The 27,429-nt window shown below is 41.1% G+C and overlaps 1 protein-coding gene across 1 annotated transcript in view; it reads left to right on the forward strand.

Moving 5' to 3' along the window:
- The first annotated feature begins 1,569 nt into the window (after nucleotides 1-1,569).
- Nucleotides 1,570-27,429, forward strand: part of GRIN2B (glutamate ionotropic receptor NMDA type subunit 2B) — a 302,881-nt gene continuing 277,021 nt past the window's right edge. The window contains exon 1 of the mRNA XM_066594564.1: nucleotides 1,570-1,965. Within this exon, the coding sequence (XP_066450661.1) occupies nucleotides 1,570-1,965 (396 nt within the window). The remainder of the gene's footprint in view (nucleotides 1,966-27,429) is intronic.

A 27,429-nucleotide genomic window follows, 5' to 3' on the forward strand; every position in this document is an offset into this window, starting at 1 on the left:
GAGACCAGACCACAGTGAGCAGCCATTTCCACCAATATTGGGGGTACTCAGAAAAGCCTTTTTTAAACTGATATTTATAAAAGTCCTTTACAATGCCAGTAGTTTATGGACTGTTTAGATACATTTTATCTGCTCTTCAGTCAACAAGATGGCATGAATTGAGATCTGCTGGTAAAGTGACACATTTTATTGTAACTAACTTCATAACTAAGATTATACATACATATTATATTGGTAGATCACAGATAGTCTGATGGGAAAATGGTCGGTGAAATAAGAATTGGGCATGTTGGATTTTTACAGGCCAGATCCTTTGTTCTTTCAGAAATGTCTTGTATCTCATTGCAGTAAGCATGCATGCCCAGCCTGTAAGGCCTCATTCAAATTTCAGTGGAAATCTGTGTCAGACATCCGGGCGTTTACCGTAGATTTCTTATGAAGAATATCATTTGTAGGTCTCATGGATCCACACGCGGACTAGCACCATTCAATAAGACTAAACCATCGATATGGATTCCACATAAATTCTTCACAATTATTTTTGTTTTCATTATGCGGATTTCGAATTTACACACAGTAACATCTGCACCATATGAGTTACAGAGAGGAGTCCCATTGAACTCAATAGAATGATAAAATAATGCAGGGCCTAAGAGAACATGCTATAATTCCCATGTCCTCTCCAGTAGTGGCTGCAAGAATGTTATGTTTTAGATATATGTCTATACAAGGGATTCGGAGCTTTGTACTGGAAACACAAGGTTCCAGCTGTTCTAATGATATATTAATGTTAGTGTCCACTAAAGCTGCCCATAGATGTCCAGATTGCCTCTACGGCTGTTGTGATGAGCCCATTCTCAAACCTTCCTGCTCTTCTTGCGGTAGTGTTCGAACAATTGAGGTCACTTCTAGTTCTGATCATTATAACCACTAAATATTCCCCAACTTCGTAAGATTTGGGTTGTTTGTCATCAGCTTCAGCTGAATCTCTTGCTTTTTTGATCCTGCTGGTTACAAAAAAATCACTTTGTGGTTCTTGAAATCTACATGATGTTGTCCACATTAATATTAACTAGAGGACTTAAGTGGCTCCTATTAGATCAGCGACATTTGCATGATTTTTACTATAGAAAATCAGCATGGTTAGATAAAATAGTAGAAACATTTGCTAAACATACATCAAGGGTTATTGCATATCATCATACCTACTTATTATACAATTGTCCATATGATTACTACCAGATTCCGAGGTTATAGGAGGCCATTAATATTACACTTCATAAAGGTCCTTTCACAAGATAAGACTTAGCTGTGAAGTTCTCTACAGTAGAGCAATCTGCCATCAATGTAGCATTTAGGATGCCTGTTACATTATATTAGTAGCTGAATGTTGCGTTGTTACTGCTCCTTCCCTCTTCTGATATGTACATTGTGATTTCTGTGAATAAATGTATTTTAGTAACAATCACATAGATTGTGTGCAGAGCTAACAATTCAGACTGAACTGTCATTGTAAAATACCAACGACTCTTTTTTCCCCTTTTTTTCCAGGGAGAGTAAGAGTTGAAGATGAGGCCTACAGAAGCCTACTACTTCTTAAAAATCAGCCTCTTGATTCTTTTCTATGTGGGTTGCTTTGCCCAGAAACATCCCAGTATGGACATTGCAGTAATCTTGGTAGGCACCTCAGACGAGGTAGCCATCAAAGATGTTCACGAGAAAGATGACTTCCACAATTTATCAGTGACACCAAGGGTGGCTTTGGTTACTATGAATGAATCCGATCCTAAGAGTATCATCACACGCATCTGTGACCTCATGTCTGACAAGAAGGTTCAAGGGGTTGTATTTGGTGATGACACCGACCAGGAAGCTATCGCTCAAATTTTGGACTTCATTTCTGCTCAGACTCACACTCCCATCCTAGGCATACATGGTGGATCATCAATGATTATGGCTGATAAGGTAGAGTACACAACTTTTCTTTGTTATTATCGTAAACTAGCTACAGCTAAATACATTGAATGTTGTTGCTATCATTGTAATATGGACTAGTTAAAGCTAAGGCCCAATGCACACAGGCGTATTTGCATTGCAGAATCTGAAGTGGGCGTCCGCCTCGGAATTCCGCAGCAAATATTGCCCATAGACATGCTATGCAAAATTGCTTTTCCATGTCCACGAGTGGAAATCAACTGCAATTTTCAGCTCACAGAGGGAAAATTGCATGTCCTATTCCAGCGCAGATTCCATGTGGACGGCTTCCATTAAAGTGAATGGAAGCCAACCGATCTGCCACCCTTCCGCAATGACATTGCCTAAGGGTCGCAGATTCTGTGTCACCGCTTGGCGATGACATGGGAAAAGCAGACGGTTAAAAAAAAATTCTGTACTACGCATGTCTGACGGCTAGCCATGCGGACCATCCGCAGTACAGAAGAAAAGAAGAAGCAGCAGGTACACACAGATACCGGTCACAGGCAGGATCTGATTCCACATGCGGAAACTGACCCGCCATTGTGCATTCGGCCTTAGGTTCAATCTCAATTAGATCTGCAGGAAATTCCTTTAGTTGCTCATCAATTGCTTATTTGCTATAGTATTAGTGTAAAAAATTAGTAAGTGAAAGCTGGCAAATTTGTAACTTGCAATTTGATGCTAAGGAGCAACTGACAGAATTTTAAATAAAATTGAACCAATACTGTAACATAGTAGTGTAACAGATTATCTCATAACTGGTCTAAGAATCACATTATTGGTTTACTTCTACTTACATGTGACTCGTTCAGATAGATGCAATTAAGTATAACTAAGTATAATTCAATAGAATAAAATTTTTTAATGCAAAATATAATTCAAAGGCAGAAACCCAGCCTGATCGTGTCCATCTGTGATTGGTTATGGGGTGCGAGAAATGTAAAGAGGAGTAATGTTGGAGAAAGTTTTGTTCACAGTCAGTAGTTTGTCATTAGGCACAACTGAGTGTTTCCCGCATTAGGGTTCCTTTACATGGAGCAATTATTGTTCAGATAGTCACTCAGAAAAGTCATTGAAGTGTACGAACGTCAGTCGTCTGTTTGCTTACATGCAGAGCGATGATTGCTCATTAGTTGTTTGCTGACATATCATTCATAGAGCCGATCTTCATGCCCAAGTAGGTCACAAGTTGTTAAAATATGAATGACTGTGACCAGGGGGGTACCTAAAGGCTCAGAGGCCTGAGTGCAAAAGTGCCCCCCCAACCCCCCCCCCCCCGCCCCCCTTCCCCATACCTAGATCCTGCTGCATACAACTGCAAAAAGGCATTTCCTTACATGATCTGCCCCTTTCCATGCATGATTCATTTCGTGCAATACATTAAAATTAGTTTGCAGCCCCTTAGGCCACTTTCACACCACTTTTACCGTTATTAGCGCAACGTCCCGAGCGCCGTGCTAACAGCGATACAATTCTCCCATTGATTTTAATGAGGTTACTCAGACCTGAGCTTCAATGCATTGTTTCTAACGATGTGATCTTCGAGAGCTGCCTGTTCTATTTTTGCGTTTTCACATTTTTTAACACAGCTCATCACCCATCACAATGATGGGGTGCATTAAAAAGCACTGTCAAATGCTGTACTATAAATTCCATGACTTTGAGCTTAAACATTTTTTAAAAATTGCATACATTAGTAAAAACTGCATGTGTTTTTATGCGTTTTTTAATTGTGTGTATAGTGTGCAATTATATACCAGTCAAAGATAGATGAGAGAGATATGAGAGAGAAAAAGATAGATAGATATATGAGAGAGAGAGATAAATAGCTATGAGAGAGAAAGATAGATGAATAGATAGAAATATAGATATGATAGATAGATGAAAATATAGATATGATAGACAGATAGATAGATAGATAGATAGATAGATAGATATGAGAGATAGATATAATAGATAGGTAGGTAGATAGATAAATAGATAGGTAGATAGATAGATATGAGAGAGTGAGAGATAGATAGATATGAGAGAGAAAGATAGATAGATGAATAGATAGATATGAGAGAGAAAGATAGATAGATAGATTAATGGATAGAAATATAGATATAATAGATAGATAGATAGATAGATAGAAATATAGATATGATAGATAGATAGATAGATAGATAGAGATATATAGATTAATGGATAGAAATATAGATATAATAGATAGATAGAAATATAGATATGATAGATAGATAGAGATAGATAGATAGGTAGATAGATATGAGAGGTAGATATAATAGATAGGTAGGTAGGTAGATAAATAGATAGGTAGATAGATAGATATGAGAGAGTGAGAGATAGATAGATATCAGAGAGAAAGATAGATAGATTAATGGATAGAAATATAGATATGATAGATAGATAGATAGATAGATAGATAGATAGATAGATAGATAGATAGAGATAGATATGAGATAGATAAATAGATATGAGAGAGAAAGATAGATAGATATGAGAGATAGATAGATATGACATAGATAGATAGATATGAGATAGATAGATAGATAGATAGATAGATAGATGTGAGAGATAGATATGAGACAGAGAAATAGCTATGAGATAGCTAGGAGAGAGAAAGATAGATAAATAGCAGAGAGAAAGATAGATAGATCAATAGATATGATAGATAGATATAAAATAGATAGATGATAGATAGACAGACATGAAAGAGATAGACAGACAGACATACAGACAGATAGACAAGCCAATAGATAGATACATACCCCGGGGCCCAGACCAGCTGTACAGTGTCAGCAGGAGGTGAGCAGCAGGGAGATGACATCATTATACTTGCTCCACTCCATGCTATGGCTTGCCATACAGTTAGTGTGTATCTGCGTCCCCTCTCCTCCACACATGTCATGTGTATATGGTGGAGGGCGGCCTCTGGACCCCCCTTAAGCGCAGGGGCCGGGTCACCATGGCAACCCCAGTGACCCCTGACGGTACGCCTATGACTGTGACTTTACACCAGATTACTTTTGATAAGCTGAAACTAGATGACCAACAACTTATTGCTCATCACCCTGTCGGTGGCCATGTTGGCACTGAACAACAATCATTTGAATTTGCTCTATCGAACGATTATTTGGCCGATGGTCATCTTATGTAATGGTACCGTCATCCAAGGACAGCAGGTTAAAGGTACAGTTAGCTAACCTCAATAAGAGATGATAGTAATAAAGAACCAGTAAATACGAATGTCTCAAAATCACAGACAATACTTTAGATATACTTACAATGGCACCATAGTCAGTAAGGCAAGATATTAACTATGCTTGATAGTGGTCAATTAATGATGCACCTCCCAGGATTAGCACTGAGAGGATGAAGCGCCACAGGGCGCCTCTTTCTGCAAGCTCTTTTTGAGAAACAAAGCAGCAGTACTGCAGCAGTGCTAGAATAACCCGCGGCTGGATGGTAATGATGAATGAGCTGAGGTCCCGCCACGGTGTCACACAATATTATGTAATACAGTCTCATTAACCCCATGTCAGGTGCTACATGCTGACCTGATCCTCCTGTCCTTTCACCCAGCCACTATAAGTGCTTCATTTTGGAAACTGAGCAGTAATAAAAAACTAATGTTTTTGGTAAAAAGTATGGAAGCGAACTGCTGTATTCCCTTGTAATTGGAGAAAGATAGAAATCCAAAGTGGAATTACACTTGGTGTGTACAAGACTGTATGCAAATGCAAAGCATAGTGAGATATTAATGATTTCATGATAATTCATGCAAGATTTCCTTGTGATATATTCTACTATCATCTATAAGCAGTATGGTTGCCCCTGATTTCTACCATCTTTCTTTCTATGTGATATTATTAACCGTTAAGCATATATATAGCATATATGTAAGAATCTATTGATCATGAATTCCTCTATATGTTCCCCTGGTTAAACACTAATATAAAACTACTACCTGTGTTTACCATCCTACGACTTTCTCAGCAATAACGAACACTATAATTCTTGTATTTCTTCAGTTTTTCCTATAAAGTACACACACATGTCAAATGTTTGCCTTAGGGCTCAGTCAGGCGAGCAAATGTGTCACACATTATTGGTGCGGGAAAAAAATCGCAGGTAGAAAAAAATCGCGTGACCAGATGCATTGGAAGTCACATATCTTATGTTTTGCAAGTGCAATTTTTTTCCGCTTCTAAAAAACGGACATGTGACTGCCTTCATTGAAAAGCATTGGTTCTAATGGATGCAAATCGCACACCGCCTGATATGCGTGAAAAAAAACGCCTGTCTGACTGAGGCCTCAGGGTAAATTCACATGTGGCATATTTGTTGCAGAAATTTCTTCAATTGTCCTATTCATCCCTAATGGGATTGCAAAAATCCATGTGCTTTCCACTAAAACAACTCTATTTAGATGAATGGAAATGATTTTCAGTCACAGAAATTTCTGCAACAAATCTGTTGTCTATAAATATCCCTTTATGCTCTTGAGTTTGAAGATATGTGCATTTTAAGGGAACATATTACTCCCTCGCAGGAGGTCATTTACTGCTACTGTAAACACTTTGAATAAATCATGGAATCATAGAATGGTAGGGTTGGAAGGGACCTCCAGGGTCATCGGGCCCAACCCCCTGCTCAGTGCAGGATTCACTAGATCATCCCAGACAGATATTTGTCCAGCCTTTGTATGAGCACTTCCATTGAAGGAGAACTCACCACCTCCCATGGCAACATTCATTCATCATCCTCACTGTCTAATATCTAATTTGTGTCTCCTCCCTTTTAGTTTCCTACCATTTCTTCTAGTCTTTCCTTCTACAAATGAGAATAGGGCTGATCCCTCTGCACTGTGACAGCCCTTCAGATATTTGTAGACAGCTATTAAGTCTCCTCTCAGCCTTCTTATTTACTAGATAAACATTCCCAGATCCTTTAACCATTCCTCATAGGACATGATTTGCAGACCTCTCACCATCCTGGTAACTCTTCTCTGAACTTGCTCCAGTTTGTCAATGTCTTTTTTAAATTGACGTGCCCAGAACTGGACACAGTATTCCAGATGAGGTCTGACTAAGGAAGAGTAGAGGGGAATAATGACCTCACATGATCAAGACTCTATGCTTCTCTTAGTACATCCCAGAATTGCGTTTGTGTTTTTTGCTACTGCATCACACTGTTGACTTATGTTCAGTCTGTGATCTATCAGTATATCCAAGTCTTTTCCACATGTGCTGCTGCTTAGCTCAATTCCTCCCATTCCATATGTGTTTTATTTTTCTTTTTTCTTGCCCCAGTGTAGGACTTTGCATTTCTCCCTGTTAAATACCATTCTGTTAGTTGCTGCCCGTTGTTCATGTTTGTCCAGATCTTTTTGAATCTTCTCTCTCTTCTCTACTGTTAGATATCCCTATTAGCTTTGTGTCATCGGTAAATGTAATCAGTTTTCCCTCAATTCTTCCCCTCTAGCTCATTAATAAAAATGTTGAACAACACTGGGCCTAGGACAGAGCCTTGTGGTACTCCACTTGAGACATTCTTCCAATTGGATGTGTAGCCATTTATGACCACTCTTTGAGTACGATCACTCAGGCAGTTGTGAATCCACATAACAATTGCCTTGTCAATCCCATATTTGGTCATTTTTTCAATAAGTATGGTATGAGATACTTTGTCAAGTGCTTTATTGAAGTCAAGATATACTATATCCACCACATTTCTCTGATCAACCCAGTCAGTGATTCTGTCATAGAAGGAAATTAGATTCGTATAGCATGACTTGTTTGTTGCAAACCCATGCTGGCCCTGGTTAATTACTCAATTTTTATCCAAGTACTTGCATACATGCTGTTTAATAATTTGTTCAAAGATCTTCCTCACTATAGAAATTAGGCTCACAGGCCTGTAGTTTCCTGGATGCACCTTCTTCCCTTTTTTGAAGATGGGGACAACATTTGCCCTTCTCCAATCTTCTGGGACTTCTCCTGTTCTCTAAGAATTTTCACAGATTCTGGCGAGTGGTTTAGGAATTACCTCCGTTGCTTCCTTTAGTATCCTAGGATGTAATTCACCTGGACCTTGAGACTTGAATTCATTTAAGTTAGCTAAGTGTTCCCTCACCATCTCTCTGCTTATAGATAACCTGCATTCTTTTATTCCCCCAATAGCACAGGGAAGATTAGTTGATGTTCCATTTACTTTCTGAGAAAAACATTTACAAAATAGGAATTTAAATGTTTGACCTTCTCAACATCATTTTTAACCAATTCACCATTTTCAACCTATAAACATCATATTTCTACTTATACGCTATATTCAGAGATGACAGCAGTCAGTATTACATGAATACTTCATTTTGGTAAGCCACAATTCTGCAAGAGTTGTCTAGTAAAATGAAAACTTTTGTTATAGCCCTTTTTTGCTTGCTGTATAGTACGCAATGCAATACCATTTATGCAAAGAAGTTAAGCATTTACTTTGTGTGACGAATACCTGTTCAGTGTCATTACAAGAGCACAAAATCACTAGTATTCTAGCATGTTAAACTGTATTTTCACATAAAATTTTTTTTTGATGCAGTGTCTCATACATACATATGAAGCACCTTCATAGCCTCTTAAAGCGTTCACAACTTTTCAGACGTCTGCTGATGTAATAACCTGTGTGTATCATCAATCAATGTCATTTCATTTTTTATTTTTTTTACCCCTGTAAATCAAGGCTGAAGTGCCGCCCCTATGCATGTGTTTAGCTTTTCTAACAACTAGGACATTAAGACATCTTCTTAGCTGTGGAAGAGGGGCTGTGTTCACTGGCTCAGCTCTCAGGTCTGCAGTCAGTGTGTACACAATCTCTGCCTCTCCTGATGTTACACTTGCCTAAACTGTTACGTGCACTTATAGTCATGTTGTAAGCATGATTCTTATTGGGCTCATCTTTGCCTACCGTCAAGCAGTGGGTTGCAGAGGGGCTGCACTTCAACATTGATTTACAATGTTAAAACCCCAAAAAATGAATAAACGTTTATTAAAAGATTGATGTGAAACAGACAGGCTATTAGATGAGCAGAAGTTGGCTGAGAAGTTGGGTTTGCTTTAAGGGTAATTCCACACGCAGGTAAAAGAGTGGATCTGACAGGATGGAGAAGTAGAAGTACTTCCTTTATATTTATGATTCCTTTTGAATCCACTTCTGACTTTGGCTCAAAAAAAGCACCAAAAACTGTTACAAAATGGTGGCGTTTTCCTGAAAAAGTGTAAGTTCACATGGTGCGGATCCACATGCGGATTTATCCCTGCCGATAAGAAAATCGGAGCGCTGAATGTTTTCACATGTTGCTGGCTCACTGTGGAATTTGTCACAGATTTTGGTGCAGATCTGCAGCAGATTTCACCCTATGAATTCCTATTTTGTACACCAAAATCTGGTACAAAATGCCAAGTAAACCAGCGAGGTGTGAATGCAGCCTGATGGGAGCTGCTCATATAGAGTCCCTGCAAGCAGCTTCTCTGCGTCTCTTCTTTGAGAATTGATTAAAGCTGCTAATTATACCAAATATCTTGGTAACGAGTGTTCCACACAGGCCGGGGCTGCATTCTCTTCATATGTGACAGCTAAACAGCTGCTTATTATGCAGAATTTCACAGAATCTTTTGTGATGGCAGCAGAACGGTTCTGAACCGGTTGTCCTTATCCGCCTTTCAGCTGCTTGAGAAGCACTTGTGCCACGACGCCTTCGGGCCGGGTTCACACACCGCGCTTCACACATTTTTTGTGGCATAATAATTATCAGTTTTAAACAGCTGGGGTTTTTTTAAGTTCAAAAATGATGCTGCCAGATGTTACCGCAAAGTCTACCGGAAAATACCATAAAGTTTTGGTTTTGGTGTTTTATGTTACATTCATGGGGTCTAAAGCGTTTTTGTCAAACAAGCAGCATGTTGTAGGTTTAGTATTTTTGTTCTGGCGTTTCTCCTATAGGCCTTGTAAAGCATTTGTAAAAAAGGCCAATAGAATCACTATTAGCCGTATGCCTGCGATAGTTGTATATGCAGTTTTTGAGTCCAATACAGGACGGAATACAAGTGAAAGGACCTATGTGTGAATCAACTTCTTTATTGAGCTTTGGTTTAATAAACTGCATACAAATTTCCCCCAAACTGCATGAGTGATTATCGCCTAATGGCGTTTCTCCAGAAGATATGGTTACAGTACCAGAGGGTGGCACATTCTACAGCTTCATCATATAGGTCTGGCTGCCCTTAAGCCACATCCCTACTCTACACAGCGCCGAGCATGTACAGCGTGTAAGATAAGAATTAAAAACGGGTTTTAATTCTTGCAAAATGTTATGTGATATATTCCTTTTGCGGCTGGAATCCCATTTGATGTTTTTGTGGCATTTTTTGAGTTAATCTCTGGACTGGATCCAAAATAGAAGAGATACTTTAGGGCTCCTTCACATAAAATTAACACATGCAATAAACAGAGAATACAACCCATTGCTTTCAACGAGTTTGCTCACATTTTCATTTTTTTGCATTTTGGTCATGCAAATCGCTCCCCCTTCCCGCATGCTGTACTTTTCTGTGCATTTGTACACCAAACGTCCCCATAGAAGTCAATGGTGGGGTACACAAATGTATCTGCAATATGCAAGGAGATGTGTAATAATTCCGCTAAAATGAGAACACATGAGAAACTCATTAGACTAAATTAGCCATTTCAAGCAGTGCGTCTTGTTTGCCACGCGTAAATGAACATGCCCTGTGGGCAGACAAAGTTCGGTAAAATACACTGATACGTTTGCAAAAAATGCTTCTTCAGTGCGCAAAAACGTTGTGCTGAGGTGCACTCAAATACGCATACACTCATGTGAAGTCTTTATTTATTTAGTTTTCCTTCTGCTAGATTCATTTCTGGCCTGGCCTCAAAAATACTGCATCAAATCTTGCATGTGTGCTGCCAGCTGTAGCGGAGGTCCTGCGGTGGAAAAATCTACAGCGAATCCACAGCAAAATCTGTATGTTTTAGAGCGAATTCAGATGAGTGTGGGCACAACTACGCTCCATGGCATGGAGTGTAGTTGCGCCTGAATGAGGGGAATTTCTTCCCCCTTCGCTGGCTGTTCAAATTCTGCGCTAGAGCGAGTCCTATCTTGTGCCGGCTGTACAATTAATGGACGAAAATCCTGATAGCTAAAACGAAACCACCGAAATCTATTAAAATCACTGTTCGCATTTTGTCCCATTACACAGCCATGATTATCACAGCTGCATAAGGAGAAAAACCACGGTCGTCTGATTCCACCTTTATTACGGATGTCCGCCCTCTGGATGGAAAGTGCTTAAAACTGAAGTGAAAATCCACAGCAGAATTTTACATACTAAGAATTCAAAAATCCGTACGACCATCAGTTTCCATGTTGAAATTTGTTCAAAAGGGCTTATGTGCATGGGCGTTTCTCCACCGCGTATTATGCGTGCATTGCACGTCCGCTTGATACACGGTGAGTAGAGTCAATGAACGTCATTGATACATGCACATGAGCGTGTGGACACTACATGTCGATACGTACGAGAACTAAATCACAGCATGCTGTACTTCTCTGTGTACCACGCAGCATGAGCTCTATACATTAGTATAGGCAGCATGAAGACGCTGTCCATACGCAATATATTGTGTATGGGCGCCATTTTTATACATTTAAAAAAAAAAAAGTTTCACACTAAGCATGATCGCATGCATGAGATATGTGGTCATGCGCAGTACACATGCAGCCATACATGGTCTCTGCTGGCTCTCTGCCAGCAGACCCGGGATGTACAAACACCAGCAGAACGCTACGGGCAGACCCACAGTGCTTTACCGATACGGCCATGGTCAAGAAGCCCTCTCATAATGGCCGATATTGTTATTCGCTGTGGATTTACTGAACTCTGTAGTGGAAATCCACAGCATTTCCGCTATTTACCCTAAATGGGTGAGATGTCTGTCAACCCATTGACGTCTATGGGCTAATAGTAGAACATATACAGATCTATTGGAACATGTTGCATATTGAAAAAGACAGCATATGCATAAGAAAAGCATACACTAGAAAACAAAAACAGTAATGGGAAGAACACTTTTTAAATGTATCGGGAAAGTGTTTTCAAATAAAAAACCTCAATTGTTAGAGATTTGTAATACACAAGTGCAAAAGACCCCTCAGGTTTCATAGTGCTCTGTGCAGTACCTTCTATAGAAGTCCCTCTTATAATGTACCATGCAGTGCAGAAATCATACAGTGATACAGTACACAAAAACACTGCCCAACCAAAAAACTAAGGAATGAGGCAGCATCATAGCTTAATACGCCTCTTCTTACCTCTCTAACATATCAGATCTTGTTCTTTGCTATCCTAATATACTATGCTTTGTGGAATAGCTGTATTGTTATATTGTATATCATGTATATCTAGTATACTCATAGAATCATAGAATCCTAGAATGGTAGAGTTGGAAGGGACCTCCAGGATCATCGGGTCCAACCCCCTGCTCAGTGCAGGATTCACTAAATCATCCCAGACAGATCTCTGTCCAGGCTTTGTTTGAACACTTCCATTGAAGGAGAACTCACCACCTCCTGTGGTAACCTGTTCCACTCATTGATCACCCTCATTGTCTAATATCTAGTGTCTCCTCCCTTTCAGTTTCATCCCATTACTTCTAGTCTTTCCTTCTACAAATGAGAATCGGGCTGATCCCTCTGGACAGTGACAGCCCTTCAGATATTTGTAGGCAGCTATTTAAGTCTCCTCTCAGCCTTCTTTTTTGTAAGCTAAACATTCCCCGATCCTTCGTGACTGAACTGGTTCACTTAAGTACAAGAATCACCCTGTTGATGATATTTTCTGCATGTCAAATGAGAATAACAAATTTAGAATACAATTAGGCTGGGCTCACAGAACAGGTCGGGTTTTGCATGTGAAATCCACAGCGGAGGACCTACAATCCGTTGTGGAAAGGACTTGCATATGGGTGCCTATGTTTGCAGATGCATGCGATTTTCCGCTGATGTACGCGTATGCACAGCTAAAAGTATAAGTACATCGCACAGGTGAGATATTCTCTCGTCCAGCTGGAGCTCAGGCTTTTCTATGTATTCTGATAGCTAGTTCTGACCGATTCCGCTGCTTATACGCAGTTTTCATTACGTATGGGGTACGGGACACACACATGCATTGACTTCGATAAATCCGTCTGCGCAGAATCCATGCTAAAATACATCATGCTGTGATTTTCTTGCACTCACAGAATATGCAATGTGTACCCAGAAGTGTGAAGGAAAATTTGAAAATACATTGCTTTCAATGCCTGCGTTTTACCATGGATCTTCTTTGCCAACGGCGGTCGCAGAATCTGTAATTCAAATCCGTTTGTGTGGGACCAGCCTTAAAAGTGCACTTTTTCTGTACGTTGTATATTGTATATTGAGTTTGGGTCCTTAAAATAAATTCTTCTAATAGGTCCAACGCTGAGTCTAATGTGTTATATGCAGTAGTCCACAGTAGAATGAGTCTATAACAATACTATATTAATAGAACAGCTTCTTATAGGTCCAAATGGCCAGCTGTCATAGCAGCTGGCATCTGTAGATACTAATTTATATGACCATTATGGATTGTATATTTTTGGGAACAAGTTCCATCTTTTTCTGCGTCAGAGCACATTTAATGATGTATTTCCTTGAGTAGTTTTTAAAAGGGAGTCAGTAATGGTTAGGAAAGGTAAGTCATTTAACACGTAACTCAGTGCAGACAGTAGGATAAAAAAAATCTACAATCCGAAAAGAACTGATTGGAAAAATGGAAAACGTTTCACTGTCTGGTTTTAATTAGTAAAAGAAAATACAAGGGATACATTCCCTTTAAACATGTAAATTGATATAGTATTAATTAGGTTGAAAGACCCAATATATTAGTTGTTGTCTGTATTAGATAAATATGGTTGTTCAAATTAATTTTATGATGTATTTGGTATTTGGTATAAAATAAACCATAATGTGAGAAAGGTGATAAAAACCAGGTCAACAAAATCAGTCAAGAAAGGAAAAATGGCATAGCACATCTGTATGTGACATATTACCAATTTCCATCTGCAGACCCAATACGTTGAGCTACAGAGGTGTCAAACTGAAAGGGGAAAGTAGGATGGAAAAGGCCATCGGGGAGGGTGGGGGGAGGGGACTGCTGCAACCTTAAACTGGACTCCCTCCCTGGGGCTTGTAGAGAGATAGGAGTTCCTGGCTACACAGGTCTTATTTGATTATCTGGGATTAGTATACTTAAAGTTGATAGATTGATGTCACATGATGTCAATTGCCAATGTCATGGCAATTAAGGGAACATTCCAGCTAAATCTGATGAAGTGCAGGGCTTCAAGGGGCAGCGCAAGAACTCAAAGCACTCAATAGTGACGCCATCCATGCACCTTCTCAGGTCCTCCACTGGCATAACACTGTATATGCAGTGTTAAAGGCTTGACAGTAACTTTACATTGCCTGCTTGTTGCCTAAAAGTTGGCAAAAATATCCCACGTCATGACCCCAATCTGTGAAACAATTAATTTTCCCAATACATACAATTATATTTGTTGTCTAGGATTAGTTAATTATTCTCATCAACAATTACATCATCATTAGATATTAAATAATGATTTTCTCCTTTAAGGGGCAACAAACCAACATTGCTACTTTGTATAGATTTGCTGAATTGCAGAAGTCTGGTGTTGACACTTGGTCTTGCACATAGATAAGACAAGTGGATACTTTCTTCTCCGCCCTTGTTAGTAAAATGTATTCTTCCTATTAAAGTTGGTATTGCAAACACAGTCTGCACAAAGCAATTCATTCTTCAGCATTCACAACTTAGCGTCTCCCATGCATACAAAATACAGCATTCATATTGAGAGGAAGCGAAGGTCATTCCGACTGACAAGGATTCGTATTCATTTATCGTGCGTGCTGCTACACAGCTGTCAGAGATTTTTATTTTAGGAGCTGGACTGTGCCGGCTTTTGTCACCAGCTGTTTCTGCAAAGTCAAATTCAACAGTGCAGCCAGACATACGTATTTATACAGGAGACTGCCTACAGTCAAGACATGTTAAATCAGAAGACCTAAAGCACACATGTAGTTAGACAAGCTCACAGATACAACCTCAACGGTCTACAGAATGGTTAGTGCACTTCTCAACTCAACTAGAATTCATATGTAGAAAAATCACCGCAATCCCAATAATAATGATGCGATGGCGCTGCGTCTCTAACAATGACCTTCCTGCGATATAAACCTTTTATAATAGATCTAAAATATACATGTAGTTCTTAGTAATTTCCATATCTACGGCTCCAAAATGTTCACAAAGTCTTTTTGAATCACCTGTTACCATAATTTATTTATTTTTTTTAATCCTGTTCCTGTTTTTGACAGAGAACCCAATACTTACGCTACAACTGAGTGGTCAAATCTGTGTAGCCCCTGACAGATGGCGCCAGTGGACTGTTTGCTGCCACCACTAAATTGATGCCAACTCCTTCCTTGCACAGACAAACCAATCCATGGGACCTTTCATACAGGTTGGGATTGTCCACAGGACGCAGTGCAGATATGGATTTGGTCAATTAGTGCAGATTTCAGTTAGAAGTCTATTCGGGCCTGGAAATAACTGATAAACCACAAGCACGACTGGATGTGGTCAAAAGTTATCCATCTTTTATTGACAGGCAGCAGTTTTTATAGGGGCACTTGCCTCAATTACAATAATTCAAATTTATTATAATTCATTTATTATCATTGGTTCATAAAACATAAACACAAATATGAAGATGCAAGGTAAAGAAGTTAACATCTAAAATGCCAAACAAACGCACGCCGGCGCAGTGGGATCATATATGATTAGATTCTTGAAACACACGAACAGGAATGTATAACAATAAAATGTTTAGGTACAAATGGGAGAACAGGGCACTACGACCCAAGCAATTCAATCTAGGACCTTTGAATGTTCTAACCTCTGAGGTCGCTTTATATTGTTCAATACATTTCAGCAAATGTTGTTAAAGGAAAAGTACAAACCATTGGCACAGACTAGATCATACAAAATGGAAGGAGCATACTATAAAATGGCTAAGGAAAATGGAGTCATATTCATTTTACTAACATTAGCTTGTGGTCTGCGGAACATCCTACAGAATTTATGGCGTATGTTAGATATCCACAGTAACAATTCCAAAGGACATTCTTAATTCCACAGCAGGAAGCTTTTCTGCTACGGAATTGAATCTTGCGATTTTGAAGTAAAAACTGTGGATTTTAACAGATACAGAATTCAAGCCCCATGGAGATAACATTTAATTGCAGAAATGGGTACTGTTGTATCTTGGCGCCCCTTGAAGCTAGGGGCTGACCTGGCTTTGCTGGGGTTTACATCCCTAGCTTCCGATTGGCTGTTTGTCACTTACTTGTGGACTTCTGTGCGGCCTCCCTGCAATAGTCCCCGCAGTCACTCTCGGGGCTCGGCGTGTGTGCAGCTTCCCTGGCATGCTCCCTGCTGTCACTGTCAGGGCCGGCGTGTGTGCAGCCTCCCTGCCATGTTCCCCACTGTCACTGTCACTCCAGTACAGCACCGTAGCAGGGAGCGGAGATGGGGGGGAGCTGAGCCGCGGAAAGTATAGCGCCAGAGCGGAGGCGGAGGAAGCTAAGGCACTGCAAGAAGTACTACGCAAGAGCAGGGAATGGAGGTGGGGGAAGCTGAGCTGCAAAAAGTACAGTGGCGGACCGGGGAGCGGAGCGGGGGGAGCTGAGCCAAGGCAGCAAGTGCAGCTCCGGAACATGGAGTGCGCTGCTGCGCTTTCAATGACAGGGGCGCAGCAGGGAGCCGATATGTGAGGCCGAGCACTGGGATGAGGCAAGAGGACCCATCTGTGATCTTGGGCTCTCACTCTCCCCACCAGTCGTGTTGTCCGCTGTGACCTGGCCCGGCTGTGAGTGGTCTCTGTTGTCGACACCTCGGCTCTCAGTGTCCTCCTTGCCACTGTACAAACCAATTGGAAGCTAAGGCCTTGACAGGAGGCATAAACTCCAGCAAAGCCACGTCAGCCCCTAGCTTCCGGTAGCGTCATGATACAACAGTACCGCAGAAATGTCTGTGCAGACTAATTCCATCCCATTCGAAAAGTCTCTATTAAAATCTGTTCTACTAAGGGTGAATTCAGACAAACGTCTGCTCTCATTATGCGGATGTAATAATCATCGTATAATGGGACAAAACAAGACCACTGATTTCAGTGGTTTCGTTTTTACCAGCCATTAATTGTATGTCAGAGTGAATACTATGTGCAGGGAAGATCGGGTGGCACCTACCTTCCCGCAGTCGTTTTCAAACTCCAGCGCTCTGCTGCAGAGTTTGAAAAGCCGGAGAAGGGTAAGACATTTTCCTCGTTCAGGCGCAACTATGCTCTGTACCGATGAGCGTAGTTGCGCCCATGCTTGTCTGAATCCTCCCCAAATTCACAGCTCACCCCCGACAGTCCCCTCTTCTGCATATATCAATACAAACAATTAATATAAACTGGACAATCTTCTTGAAATACAGGGCCACCTCTTGGAACTCAATCCGTTGCACAAGCAAAGCTTTGATCTAGCTGCTTAGTTCCTTGCTGCAGGAAAAACATCTGTAGAACTATAGAGAAGGGTTTCCAGTACTGATCCCTCTAGTGTGATGTGCAGAGCTATGTATGGATTAGAAGAAAATGAAAATGACTTCCGATTATTGTTACTCCTTGGATTCTGGGATCACCTCCTTTCAATGATTTCATGGTTCCTTTAGTCTTTTGCTACATAATGTCAGTTTGTGTTTAATCTACCCTTCATTGACCTATATTAGCTACTTGTGCTGGGATCATAAGTGTTTCTAAGCCTGCCAGTGTTCATCTTAACAGATGCAAAATCTTGTTCTCAAAGCTCTCTGAATTACATTGCCTTGTACTTTCCTCAATTCCTTAATATATGTAAATGTATTTTTCTTGCACCTGACTATATGATACATGTCATTTGGCAGATTTTTCAGTGGATACTTTTGGCATGCCTCAGAGGATTATGAATTTACCATCATTGAACTGAATATTTGAAAGAATTGGGATAGTAACCCAAGATCCCTATGTGAATTTTCAAGAATAACATCTGACAGTTACCTTTATAATCCGAGAAGCTTCTAGAACGGACACAACTTTTTTTCTTTGCATCAAAGAGCCTAATAGAATTAATTTTAGATTAATCAATGAACAAGCCCATGGTATGAATGTACTGAAGGAAACAGTTATAATGTATTTGCTTGGGGCAAACCTGCAGTGCAACTCCATAAAGTAAACAGAAATAGCACCACAAAACCAATTATTCATTAAATCAATAGAAATATAATAGGATGACTTGGTATGCTGTATAATGGCTGTCCGTTTATTGAGATTAGCAATACTATACAGCTCTAATATATAGAACATTATCCAATTGTTAGAACTGAGCTTCCAAAGTTTTATCACCAAGTTATTATTTCTATTACCATGGTAACATGCTTTGTAAGGCTGAGAAAAAGACATGCGTTCATTAAGTTCAACTACTATCCTGCAATGTTGATCCATAGAAAGAAGAAATTAGAAATTTTGAGTTAGATCTGTATGAAATATGTATGGGGCAAAGTTCAGTGTTGGTAATGAATACTAAAGGTAGGTCTAAAGTAGACTTGCAGGTATGTACAGAGAGGGATATGTACAGGATACATAGACAGACATGGGTGCTAAAAAAAAGGTTTTATGATTTATTTTACTCATTTTATATGCATATTCCACAGCGCTGTACACAGATTGTCATCACATTCTACATTCGCCTATTAGCGGTTAGGCCAGTCTCACACAAACGGATTTGAATTGTGGATTCCGTGAGTGTATGATTCTCAGTAATATGCGAATCAATCAAATGCATTGATTTAGGCAGTTCTGATCACATTAGAGTGTCAGAATCACTTAATACATGAGTGGGAAAATAAAACGTAGCATGTTGTATTTTAATGCGGATATCTAAGGCATAGAGCCAATTGTTCTCTATGGTCACAAATATACCCACAGCCCATATGGAAATATCCTCGTCATCGCTAGGCACTGGGATGGGAAATATAAAAAAAAAAAAAAGATGTATTGCGCATGACCACCTGCATGAGTATACGGTCAATTTTGCGGCTGTACGCGGGTCATGGCCGTTAACCCTTGTGGGTCTCCGCAAGTGGATTCCTCTGAATTCCTCTTATTGGAGTGTGTTAGGCTGCCTGTCCACGGGCAATAGTTCATTGTGTTATCTGCAGCGATATTCCAGGCCGTGGGTAACGCAGTGAACGCTTTTCATAGACCTACTATGGAAAGTGCAGCCCTGATGTCCATGAGCGGAGAATCATAGCGATTCTCCGCTTGCGGGATTCAAATCGCGGCATACTGCAATTTGCTGCGATTCTCCGCGGTGCCCCTATCTGTCAGATAGGCTCACCGTGGAGACCTGACAGCTCTCTCCCCTGCTCCCCGCAGTGTAATATTGCTAGCGGGGAGCAGGGGGGACGTGGATGGGGGGCCTAATGAAACCCACAGAAAAATGGGGAGAACATGTAAACCTCATGCAGGTATTATCCTTGGTCAAAATTGAACCTAGGACCCAAGTGCTGACCCCTGAGTCGCTGTGCTGATATCTTTATAAAATATCACAGGAAGTCCAAAGGTTTGCAAAATAAAGAACTGCAATAATAGAGATACCAGTGGTACTGGTGCATTATGTCTACACCGGAAGTATGGGTGGAGACAGGTGCTGATTGGCTGCAGCTGGGGGCGCGGCTGTCACTTACCCCGGCAGCATCCCATCTCACCTTCCTGCCCTGCTGTTACTGTCCCTAGCTGCCTCACATTTCAGGATCACCTTCCCAATACTGCTTTCGCTGTACCCGGCAGCCTCAGATTTACCCTTGAGGCTACTTATTCCCTGCTTCCCCATGGTGCCCATGTTGGCTCTCACTTCCAGTGGTTTTGTTGGTCATAGTGCCCCGGTACATTCTGCACCTGTCTTCTCCCTATTGCCCGCGGTGCCCTCCCATGTCGCCTCTCAGCTGCAGTGTTATTTTTACCATCTGCGGTCACTGAGCTGTGGTCAGTGTCCTCGCTGGCCCCATCCCATGGCAGCTACTACCGGCCTGGCTGCCCCTCTCTCCGCCAGCCGCACGTCTCTGTTCGGCCCAACAGCAGCGGCTGGTGGGGGAGCTCATGTTGCAGTTCACCTACCATCTGCTGCGACAAAGCCGCTGTAAGTTTCCTAGCTGCCCTAATCCCATCACAGCTTGTTCTGCCCAGACTGTCACTGTCTCTGCCAGCCTGACAACGCTCTTCGCCACAGCAGCAGCTGCAGCTAGAGGAGCTGCTGCGGACATCTCTTCCAGCCAGTCCAGAGCTTTGGGGTCGTTATCAAGCCCTTAGCTGTCAGTCAAGGTCTCCACCCATAATTCTGGTAGAGACAGAATGCACCAGTACCAATACCAGTGACCTGTCAGGCAAGGTCAACGTTCCTATGTCAACTCTAACGGCGCTGTTGTGCTTCAGTCAACAGCACCGCTAGGGAGAGTCAGGGCTCCTTTACAACGGTGAGGGCGATATTGGGCGGTGAATCATGGCCCACCCTCGCAATTCATCTGGAAACCCCTGGATGTGACGTGTTCTCATACGGAAATAGCCTTGCATCCCTGCGGGGCTGAAGGAATCCTCCGGCGTGGCTGTCAGAGCTGCAGCAGGGGATCGTGATGTTTCCCATAATTTTTAATGGGAAAATAATGGCCCATATCGCAAAAAGATAGCACATGCTGCAATTTTTTTTCCTGCATAGCATTTCAACGCAGTGCCATACAGGGAAACATCGCCAATGTTAATGAACCCATTTTAATTTTGTGTAGCGAACATCGTATCAAACTACTTCTATGAAAATAATGAAGAAACAACTTAATAAAATGTTGATTTCTAGACCACCAGTATATCCCACAGCACAAGTAAAATGGAGTATTCAAAATAAATGATGAGACCAAAGGAGGGCGTTGAGAACTCACTATACAATATACAAAGAAAATGAAATACGCATAGTTGATTACCGTATATACTCGAGTATTAGTCGACCCAAGTATAAGCCGAGTCAATAAGTTTTGCCACAAAAAATTGGTAAAATTTAAAGCTATACTCGAGTATATAGTAGGTTAAAAAAAAGCAATACTCACCTATCAGCCGGCGTCTGTGTTCCCGGTGCAATGCTCCCCCAGACGGTGCAGCCAGCTGCTGCATTCTTCTCCCAGCTGTCTTCTCCTTGATGTGCTTTTAAAATCCCCACTGTCAGTGCTGTGATTGGATCGAGCGCTGGCCAATCACAGCCGGCGCTCGATAAACCAATCACAGCGAGTGATGTCATTCTGAATGGCTGTGATTGGTTTATCGAGCGCCGGCTGTGATTGGACAGTGCTCGATCCAATCACAGCGCTGATGGTGGGGATTTTAAAAGCAAGCCAGGGAGAAGACAGCGGGGAGAGGAATGCAGCAGCTAGCCGCACCGCCGGGGGGAGCATTGTGCCAGGAACACAGGCGCCAGCTGATAGGTGAATATTGAGTTTCTTTTTTTTTTACTTCACTCGAGTATAAGCCGAGGGGGCTTTTTCAGCACATTTTTTTGTGCTGAAAAACTCGGCTTATACTCGAGTATATACAGTACTTAAGCTGTATGGAACTTTCTATTTAGATGAACTGATTCCCTTTTTTGTATGATACAAAAAGTAAAAGTATCAGTTAAACATGACGATGACAAATATCTCCACTATGAAGATGCTGCATAAAATGTATATGAAAACCTTGATGTAGGAAGAGCGGACATTGTTGGAGAGGAAAGGAGCAGCAGGTGAAAAGGCTAACATAATAGTTAAGAACATAGGAGATGCCGTATAGATATTTACCACTGTGGGAGATACGACAACATGCTGTTTAAAATGGCAATTAGAGGGAGGTGAGAAAGAACTGAAAGGACAGAGCGTCTCTATTTATCCTTGTAATAGAAGCTGATAATACCATCAAAAAATATTTTCAAAGCAATATAATTCATTAAAAATGAACTAAAGGTGTCTTGAAGTAAAGCTACCGTAAACCAAACACTTTGCTTAGTTATATGTTAGACCTTTGTTAATGGTTGTAACCAGTGTTTCTCAACTCCAGTCCTCATGGAGCCTCAACATGTCATGTTTTCATGATATCCTATAGTAAGAACACCTGTGGCAATGTCTGAGGCGCTGGCAATAATTACATCACCTGTGCAATACGGAGAAAATCCAGGAAACATGACCTGTGGGGTCCATGAGGACTGGAGTTGGGTAACACTTCATAGACTACACTCATGGAACTCTTGCGTCAAAATGTTGCATGTATTGTCCGGTCCAGTAGTCATATGATTGACCCTTGACTTAACACTGAGCCGTCTGAAGATGCAAACACAAGACAGGACATTTTCAAGAAGCTTTATTTATATGGTCGCCATAATAATACTCTTTGTTTATATAGTGCCAACATATTCTGCAGCTCTTACAAGACAGGGGTAATAAAACAAAACCACGGTTACATGTCTAATCAATTGATGGAAACAGTAGGGGTGAGGGTCCTGCTCCAACGAGCGTACATACTACAAATAATGGGGTGATACAGAAGGTAAAGGGGCTGGAGATGTGCAAGGTATGGCGAGGTGGAGAGTGAGGGATGCTATACACATAGACAATGGTCAGGCCGTATAGTGGCAGAATCGGTGTGACTGCAGATGCAGGTTGATTACAGCTAGCTGGAACTGCAGTCAGTAGGATAGGGAGCATGTTATCAGGTGGAGTACAGAGGGGTTTGGTTTAGGGGATATGGTATGCTTCCCTGAAAAGGTGTGTTTTTAGAGCACGCCTGAAGTTTAATGTGTCAGTGATTACCCGGATATTTTTTGGTAGCGCGTTCCAGAGGCCTGGTGCTGCTCTGGAGAAATCTTGGAGGCGAGAATGAGAGGTTTGAATTAGAGGGGCACTTAGTCAGATTTTGTTACAGAACAGAGGGCGCAGGTTGGGTGGTGAATTGAGATGAGGGAAGCAATGTAGGGCAGGGCGGTGCTGTGGAATGCTTTGTGGATGAGGGTAGTGAGTTTAAATTGTATTCTGTATTTGACGGGCAGCCAGTGCAGTGACTGGCACAGGGCAGAGGCATGCAAGTAGGGGCTGGACAGGAAGATGAGCCTGGCTGCTGCATTCAGGATGGATTGGAGGTGGAAGAGTCTAGAGCAGGGGAGGCCGATCAGCAGCAAATTGCAATAATTGAGCCAAGAGGGCAACATTGAGTCTGTGTAAGGGAAGAGGGTCACTAGCGCAGGTGGCGGGGCGAGCGGAGGAGAGCAGTCTAGAGACTTCTTCCTCTGTCGTTGGTCTAAGTACAAAGAGATAACAGGAGCTAGAAGCAGTACTGCTGAGACTAGGGTCCTTTTTTGCTTCTTCCTCCTCTTTTTTGACTAGAAAGCAAGGAAAATAAGTTAAAGGGGAGCAGAGAGCTTTAAATACAGGGTGACCTCTGGGGTCATTCACATGGTCTTTTTTTTTATTTTACACTTTTCCACTGTAGCTGGGGCATCCATAGGAGCTGCATCCATAGTAGTCCCAGTCACAGGGGAAAAAATCCCCCTGTAGTGACATCAGTCACTAACAAAGCTGATCTGGGTCGGCAAGGACACTGCAGCCCTGCCTTGGAAGTCCCATGAAAACTGGGTTGAATAGCGGAAGTAACACTTCTGATTTCTCTCTGTCCTACATAATACTTATTGGGCACTATATGGCTTGTAAAGGAGAAGGCAGAAGTGGTTAGAAACCACTTCTGCCTTCTCCTCCAGTGACTAACAGTCGAGAACCTAACCTCCCTAATAGATTGCAGAAGCATTAATCTTGCGTTGTCTTTTTTACTATCGGTCGGGATTAAAGCCCAGGACTAAATGCTGTAAATTTTCTGTGCTTGGTCCTTAAGGGGTTAAACTATGAATTCCTTCCATTATTTATTGGTTTGAATAGCACAAGCGTCTGCTACCAGAAATAAACCCATTGTTGCTGCTGCTAGGATCACGCACCTCCCCACCCCTTCCGCAACTTGATGTTTTAGACACTGAGTGCTGGCGGTAACTATGGCCATGCATTAGAGGTGCAGGGCTAGTGGTGGAGGCAGGGCTAGAATATGAGGTACAGTTGTCTGGTTAGCAAGATATTTGTGGTGCGCTTATGAAAATAAAGGGCATGGTTATATAAGTGGGGACTGTGGTAAGGTATTTCATGATACCAGCATATAGTGACCATATAGTGATAGATACCAGTTCCACCCCGGCACTCTACAGATCATATAGAAATGGCAGGATGGAAAACCTGATTTTTTTTTTTTGCTAGACAACATTACTGGTGACTAATATTTTTACAGATAAATTGGAAACCTAAGAAATCATAATGCAAGTGATATTTGTCTACAGCTGCTTCCCAGGATACTTGATTATCAGCATTCACGGAGAACTGTAAAATGATGATCATTACAAGTACAATAATCTCCACAATCTCCTCAAGCTTAAAAAGAAATTACAAATGCTTCCATTTTGTATTGGGAAAACGTTTGGCAAGCGATGTTGTGAGACAGGGGCATGTGCTAGTTAAGTAATTCTGTATGCCCTCATGCTGGAAAGGCATACCTAACTGCTCAGCTGTCCCTAAGCATAAAGCATGTAGACCTACTCTTAAAATTGTCAGTGATGTTTGCTGTTAGGAAACCTGGAGTAACCAAGTAATCTTGTAGATATGATACATTTTAATGGCTAACAAAAATACATGATGTTATTGCAAGCTTTCAGATTCTCTTAGGACCCTTCCTCAGGTATAATGAAACAGATTTGGATGGGAGATATATATATACACAAATGTTCACACATGAAAGGGCACAGAAATGGGAGACTAACTCTGCTGGCTAACACGGTACCAATTCTTTTTTCCGAAACCTGGAGTAATGCTTGTAACCTAAAACGTCGAAGCTTGAAATATTTCGGCTATGTAAAAGAGCCGTCACACACAGCACATTAGTCTGTCCGGCTGTTGGTGGGATTTGGAGTCCATTTCTTATGCTTTCATCCTTTTTCTACGGCTCTCATACAAACCTCTCATGGTCTGCACTACATCTGTAAGATAAAACATGCAGGCTTTGACCTTTGCTGCCATTGATCTTAGCTTTTCTTATATTGTGTGATTTGCTTCAGTGATTCAATGATTTTGACTCAGCTGCTCCATAAGCATTCAACCCTACGTAATGTAGAGTCATTTGTATTTAGCAAAGAGTAAATGAGCTTCTTCAAAGTGTCAAAACACCGGTTACTTGTATGGAAATAAGATAATTATTATACTTGGAATTACAAAGTTTATAGAAAAAAGAACACTTTGGGTTTTCATACACCTTTGATAGCTGTCGGCCAAATGGCTATTCTGCCCACCCCATACACATGCATGCTCAGTGCTCCCAAGCGTCAATGTGTTTTCAACAGGGAAAGGGGAGTAAGCTGCTGCCAGACACCTCTGGTGGTGGCTGATCTTCTGTGAGAACGAAGGATCAAATATGTTGAAATTCAGCATGCCCTTTCCCTGACATCATACGTAAGAGGGGAGAGTCAGCACATCCCCATAGATGGAAGATGATTAGTCAGTCCCATAAAAATTGCTCTGTTTAGCTGTTTTAGGTCTTATGTGTTTGGGCACCTTTAGGACATCTCCCCAACATGGGTTTGCCCAAGAAAAACAATCACATGTAACATTCTTAAATGTAGTGATTTCTTGAAGAACATAGTTGATAGTGATGAAATACACCTTCTATGTCATATATAAAAACTATAGTTCATATATAACTCACAAATCAATTTATTTCTCAGGCAAACCAGTTTCTATGTGCACACAATAGTCAATCAGTGAGAAGAAAGGACGTGTTAAAACGCTGTAAGGAAATAATTTATTGGCTTCTACACTCTTTGGCAGTTTTTGTTAAAAATGAACTAACATGGCTGTTACATGTCTATAGCCCATAACTATTGTAGATGCACCAGAACCAAGCACAGTACATAAGTACAGCACCAGAACCAAGATCAATAAAGGGATAAGCTGTAAAGTCAAGCCACCCCCTGCAATTTAAGTTTGTAAGTCCTAATATAAACTGAACAATGGTGAAATATGGTGGGAATTGTCAATGTACAAAACAAGAATGCTACTACCTATCATCACTCTACAAAGCATACAGTGACTATAAGATTGACCAGAGGCAGCCAGTAGTAGAATAAACAATAACATTCTGATGGAACTCGTGACATCATCTCTAATTAGCGTTGTAATTTTCTTCTCCATCCAGTCCAGACCAACATCACAGCTTCTGTTGGACACAACTTGTCTCTCCAGAGATTGCTACGCAGACATCCTTGACTATTTTTCATCACTTACACAGGACCATTATTGCTCAAAATTCGTTCAGACGAACAAATTTGAGTAATAATCGTGCAGTGTGAATACAAAGAAATTGATTACTGTTTGTTCACAAGTCATTATCGCTGACTTTCAGTTAGCATAAAAACCATCGCTTGATCACTGGCTTCTCATTTCGTGTAAATGCTCCCCGCTCAGTGCTTCACATAGAAGGTGAAGTGCTGAGCAAGAAGCGGATGAGAAGCCTGCGATCCAGCAGCAAAGTCTTTCTGTCTAAACGTTCTGCACAAGCACTAACGACTTTAGCAGTGATATCAGCACTCGTGAGGTTGTTTAGTCGACTGTCGTCCTGTGTAAAAGGGCCATTTGTTTTTCCATCTCCTTAATCCCTATATTAAGATACACTCTGAATAGTGCCATACATGTTTTTACCTGAATACTGTATAGCAATGCAACTCACAGTGCCCCCTGAACAATTCACACTATCCCCTTGTAGTAAATAAGGAGCCGTACTGTCCACCTGTAGTAATAAATAGCGATAATGTTATCTTATAATAATAAATAGCCAAAATGTTCCTATGTAGTAAATAAGGAGCCATATGGTCGCCCTGTAATAATAAATAGACATACTATCCCCTTGTAGTAATAATGTCCCTTGTAGTACCCATACTGTCCCCTTTAATAAAAGCCATAATGTTTCCTGTCATAGCTATGCTGTCCTTTGTAGTAGCCATAATATCCCCTTTAGTAGCCATATTGTCCGCTTCAGGAAAAAGCATAATGTCCCCTGTAATAGCCATACTGTACCCTGTAGTAGCCATACTGTCATTTGTAGTAGCCA

Source organism: Eleutherodactylus coqui, chromosome 3, assembly GCF_035609145.1.
Source record: "Eleutherodactylus coqui strain aEleCoq1 chromosome 3, aEleCoq1.hap1, whole genome shotgun sequence".
NCBI classification, from domain to species: Eukaryota; Metazoa; Chordata; class Amphibia; order Anura; family Eleutherodactylidae; genus Eleutherodactylus; species Eleutherodactylus coqui.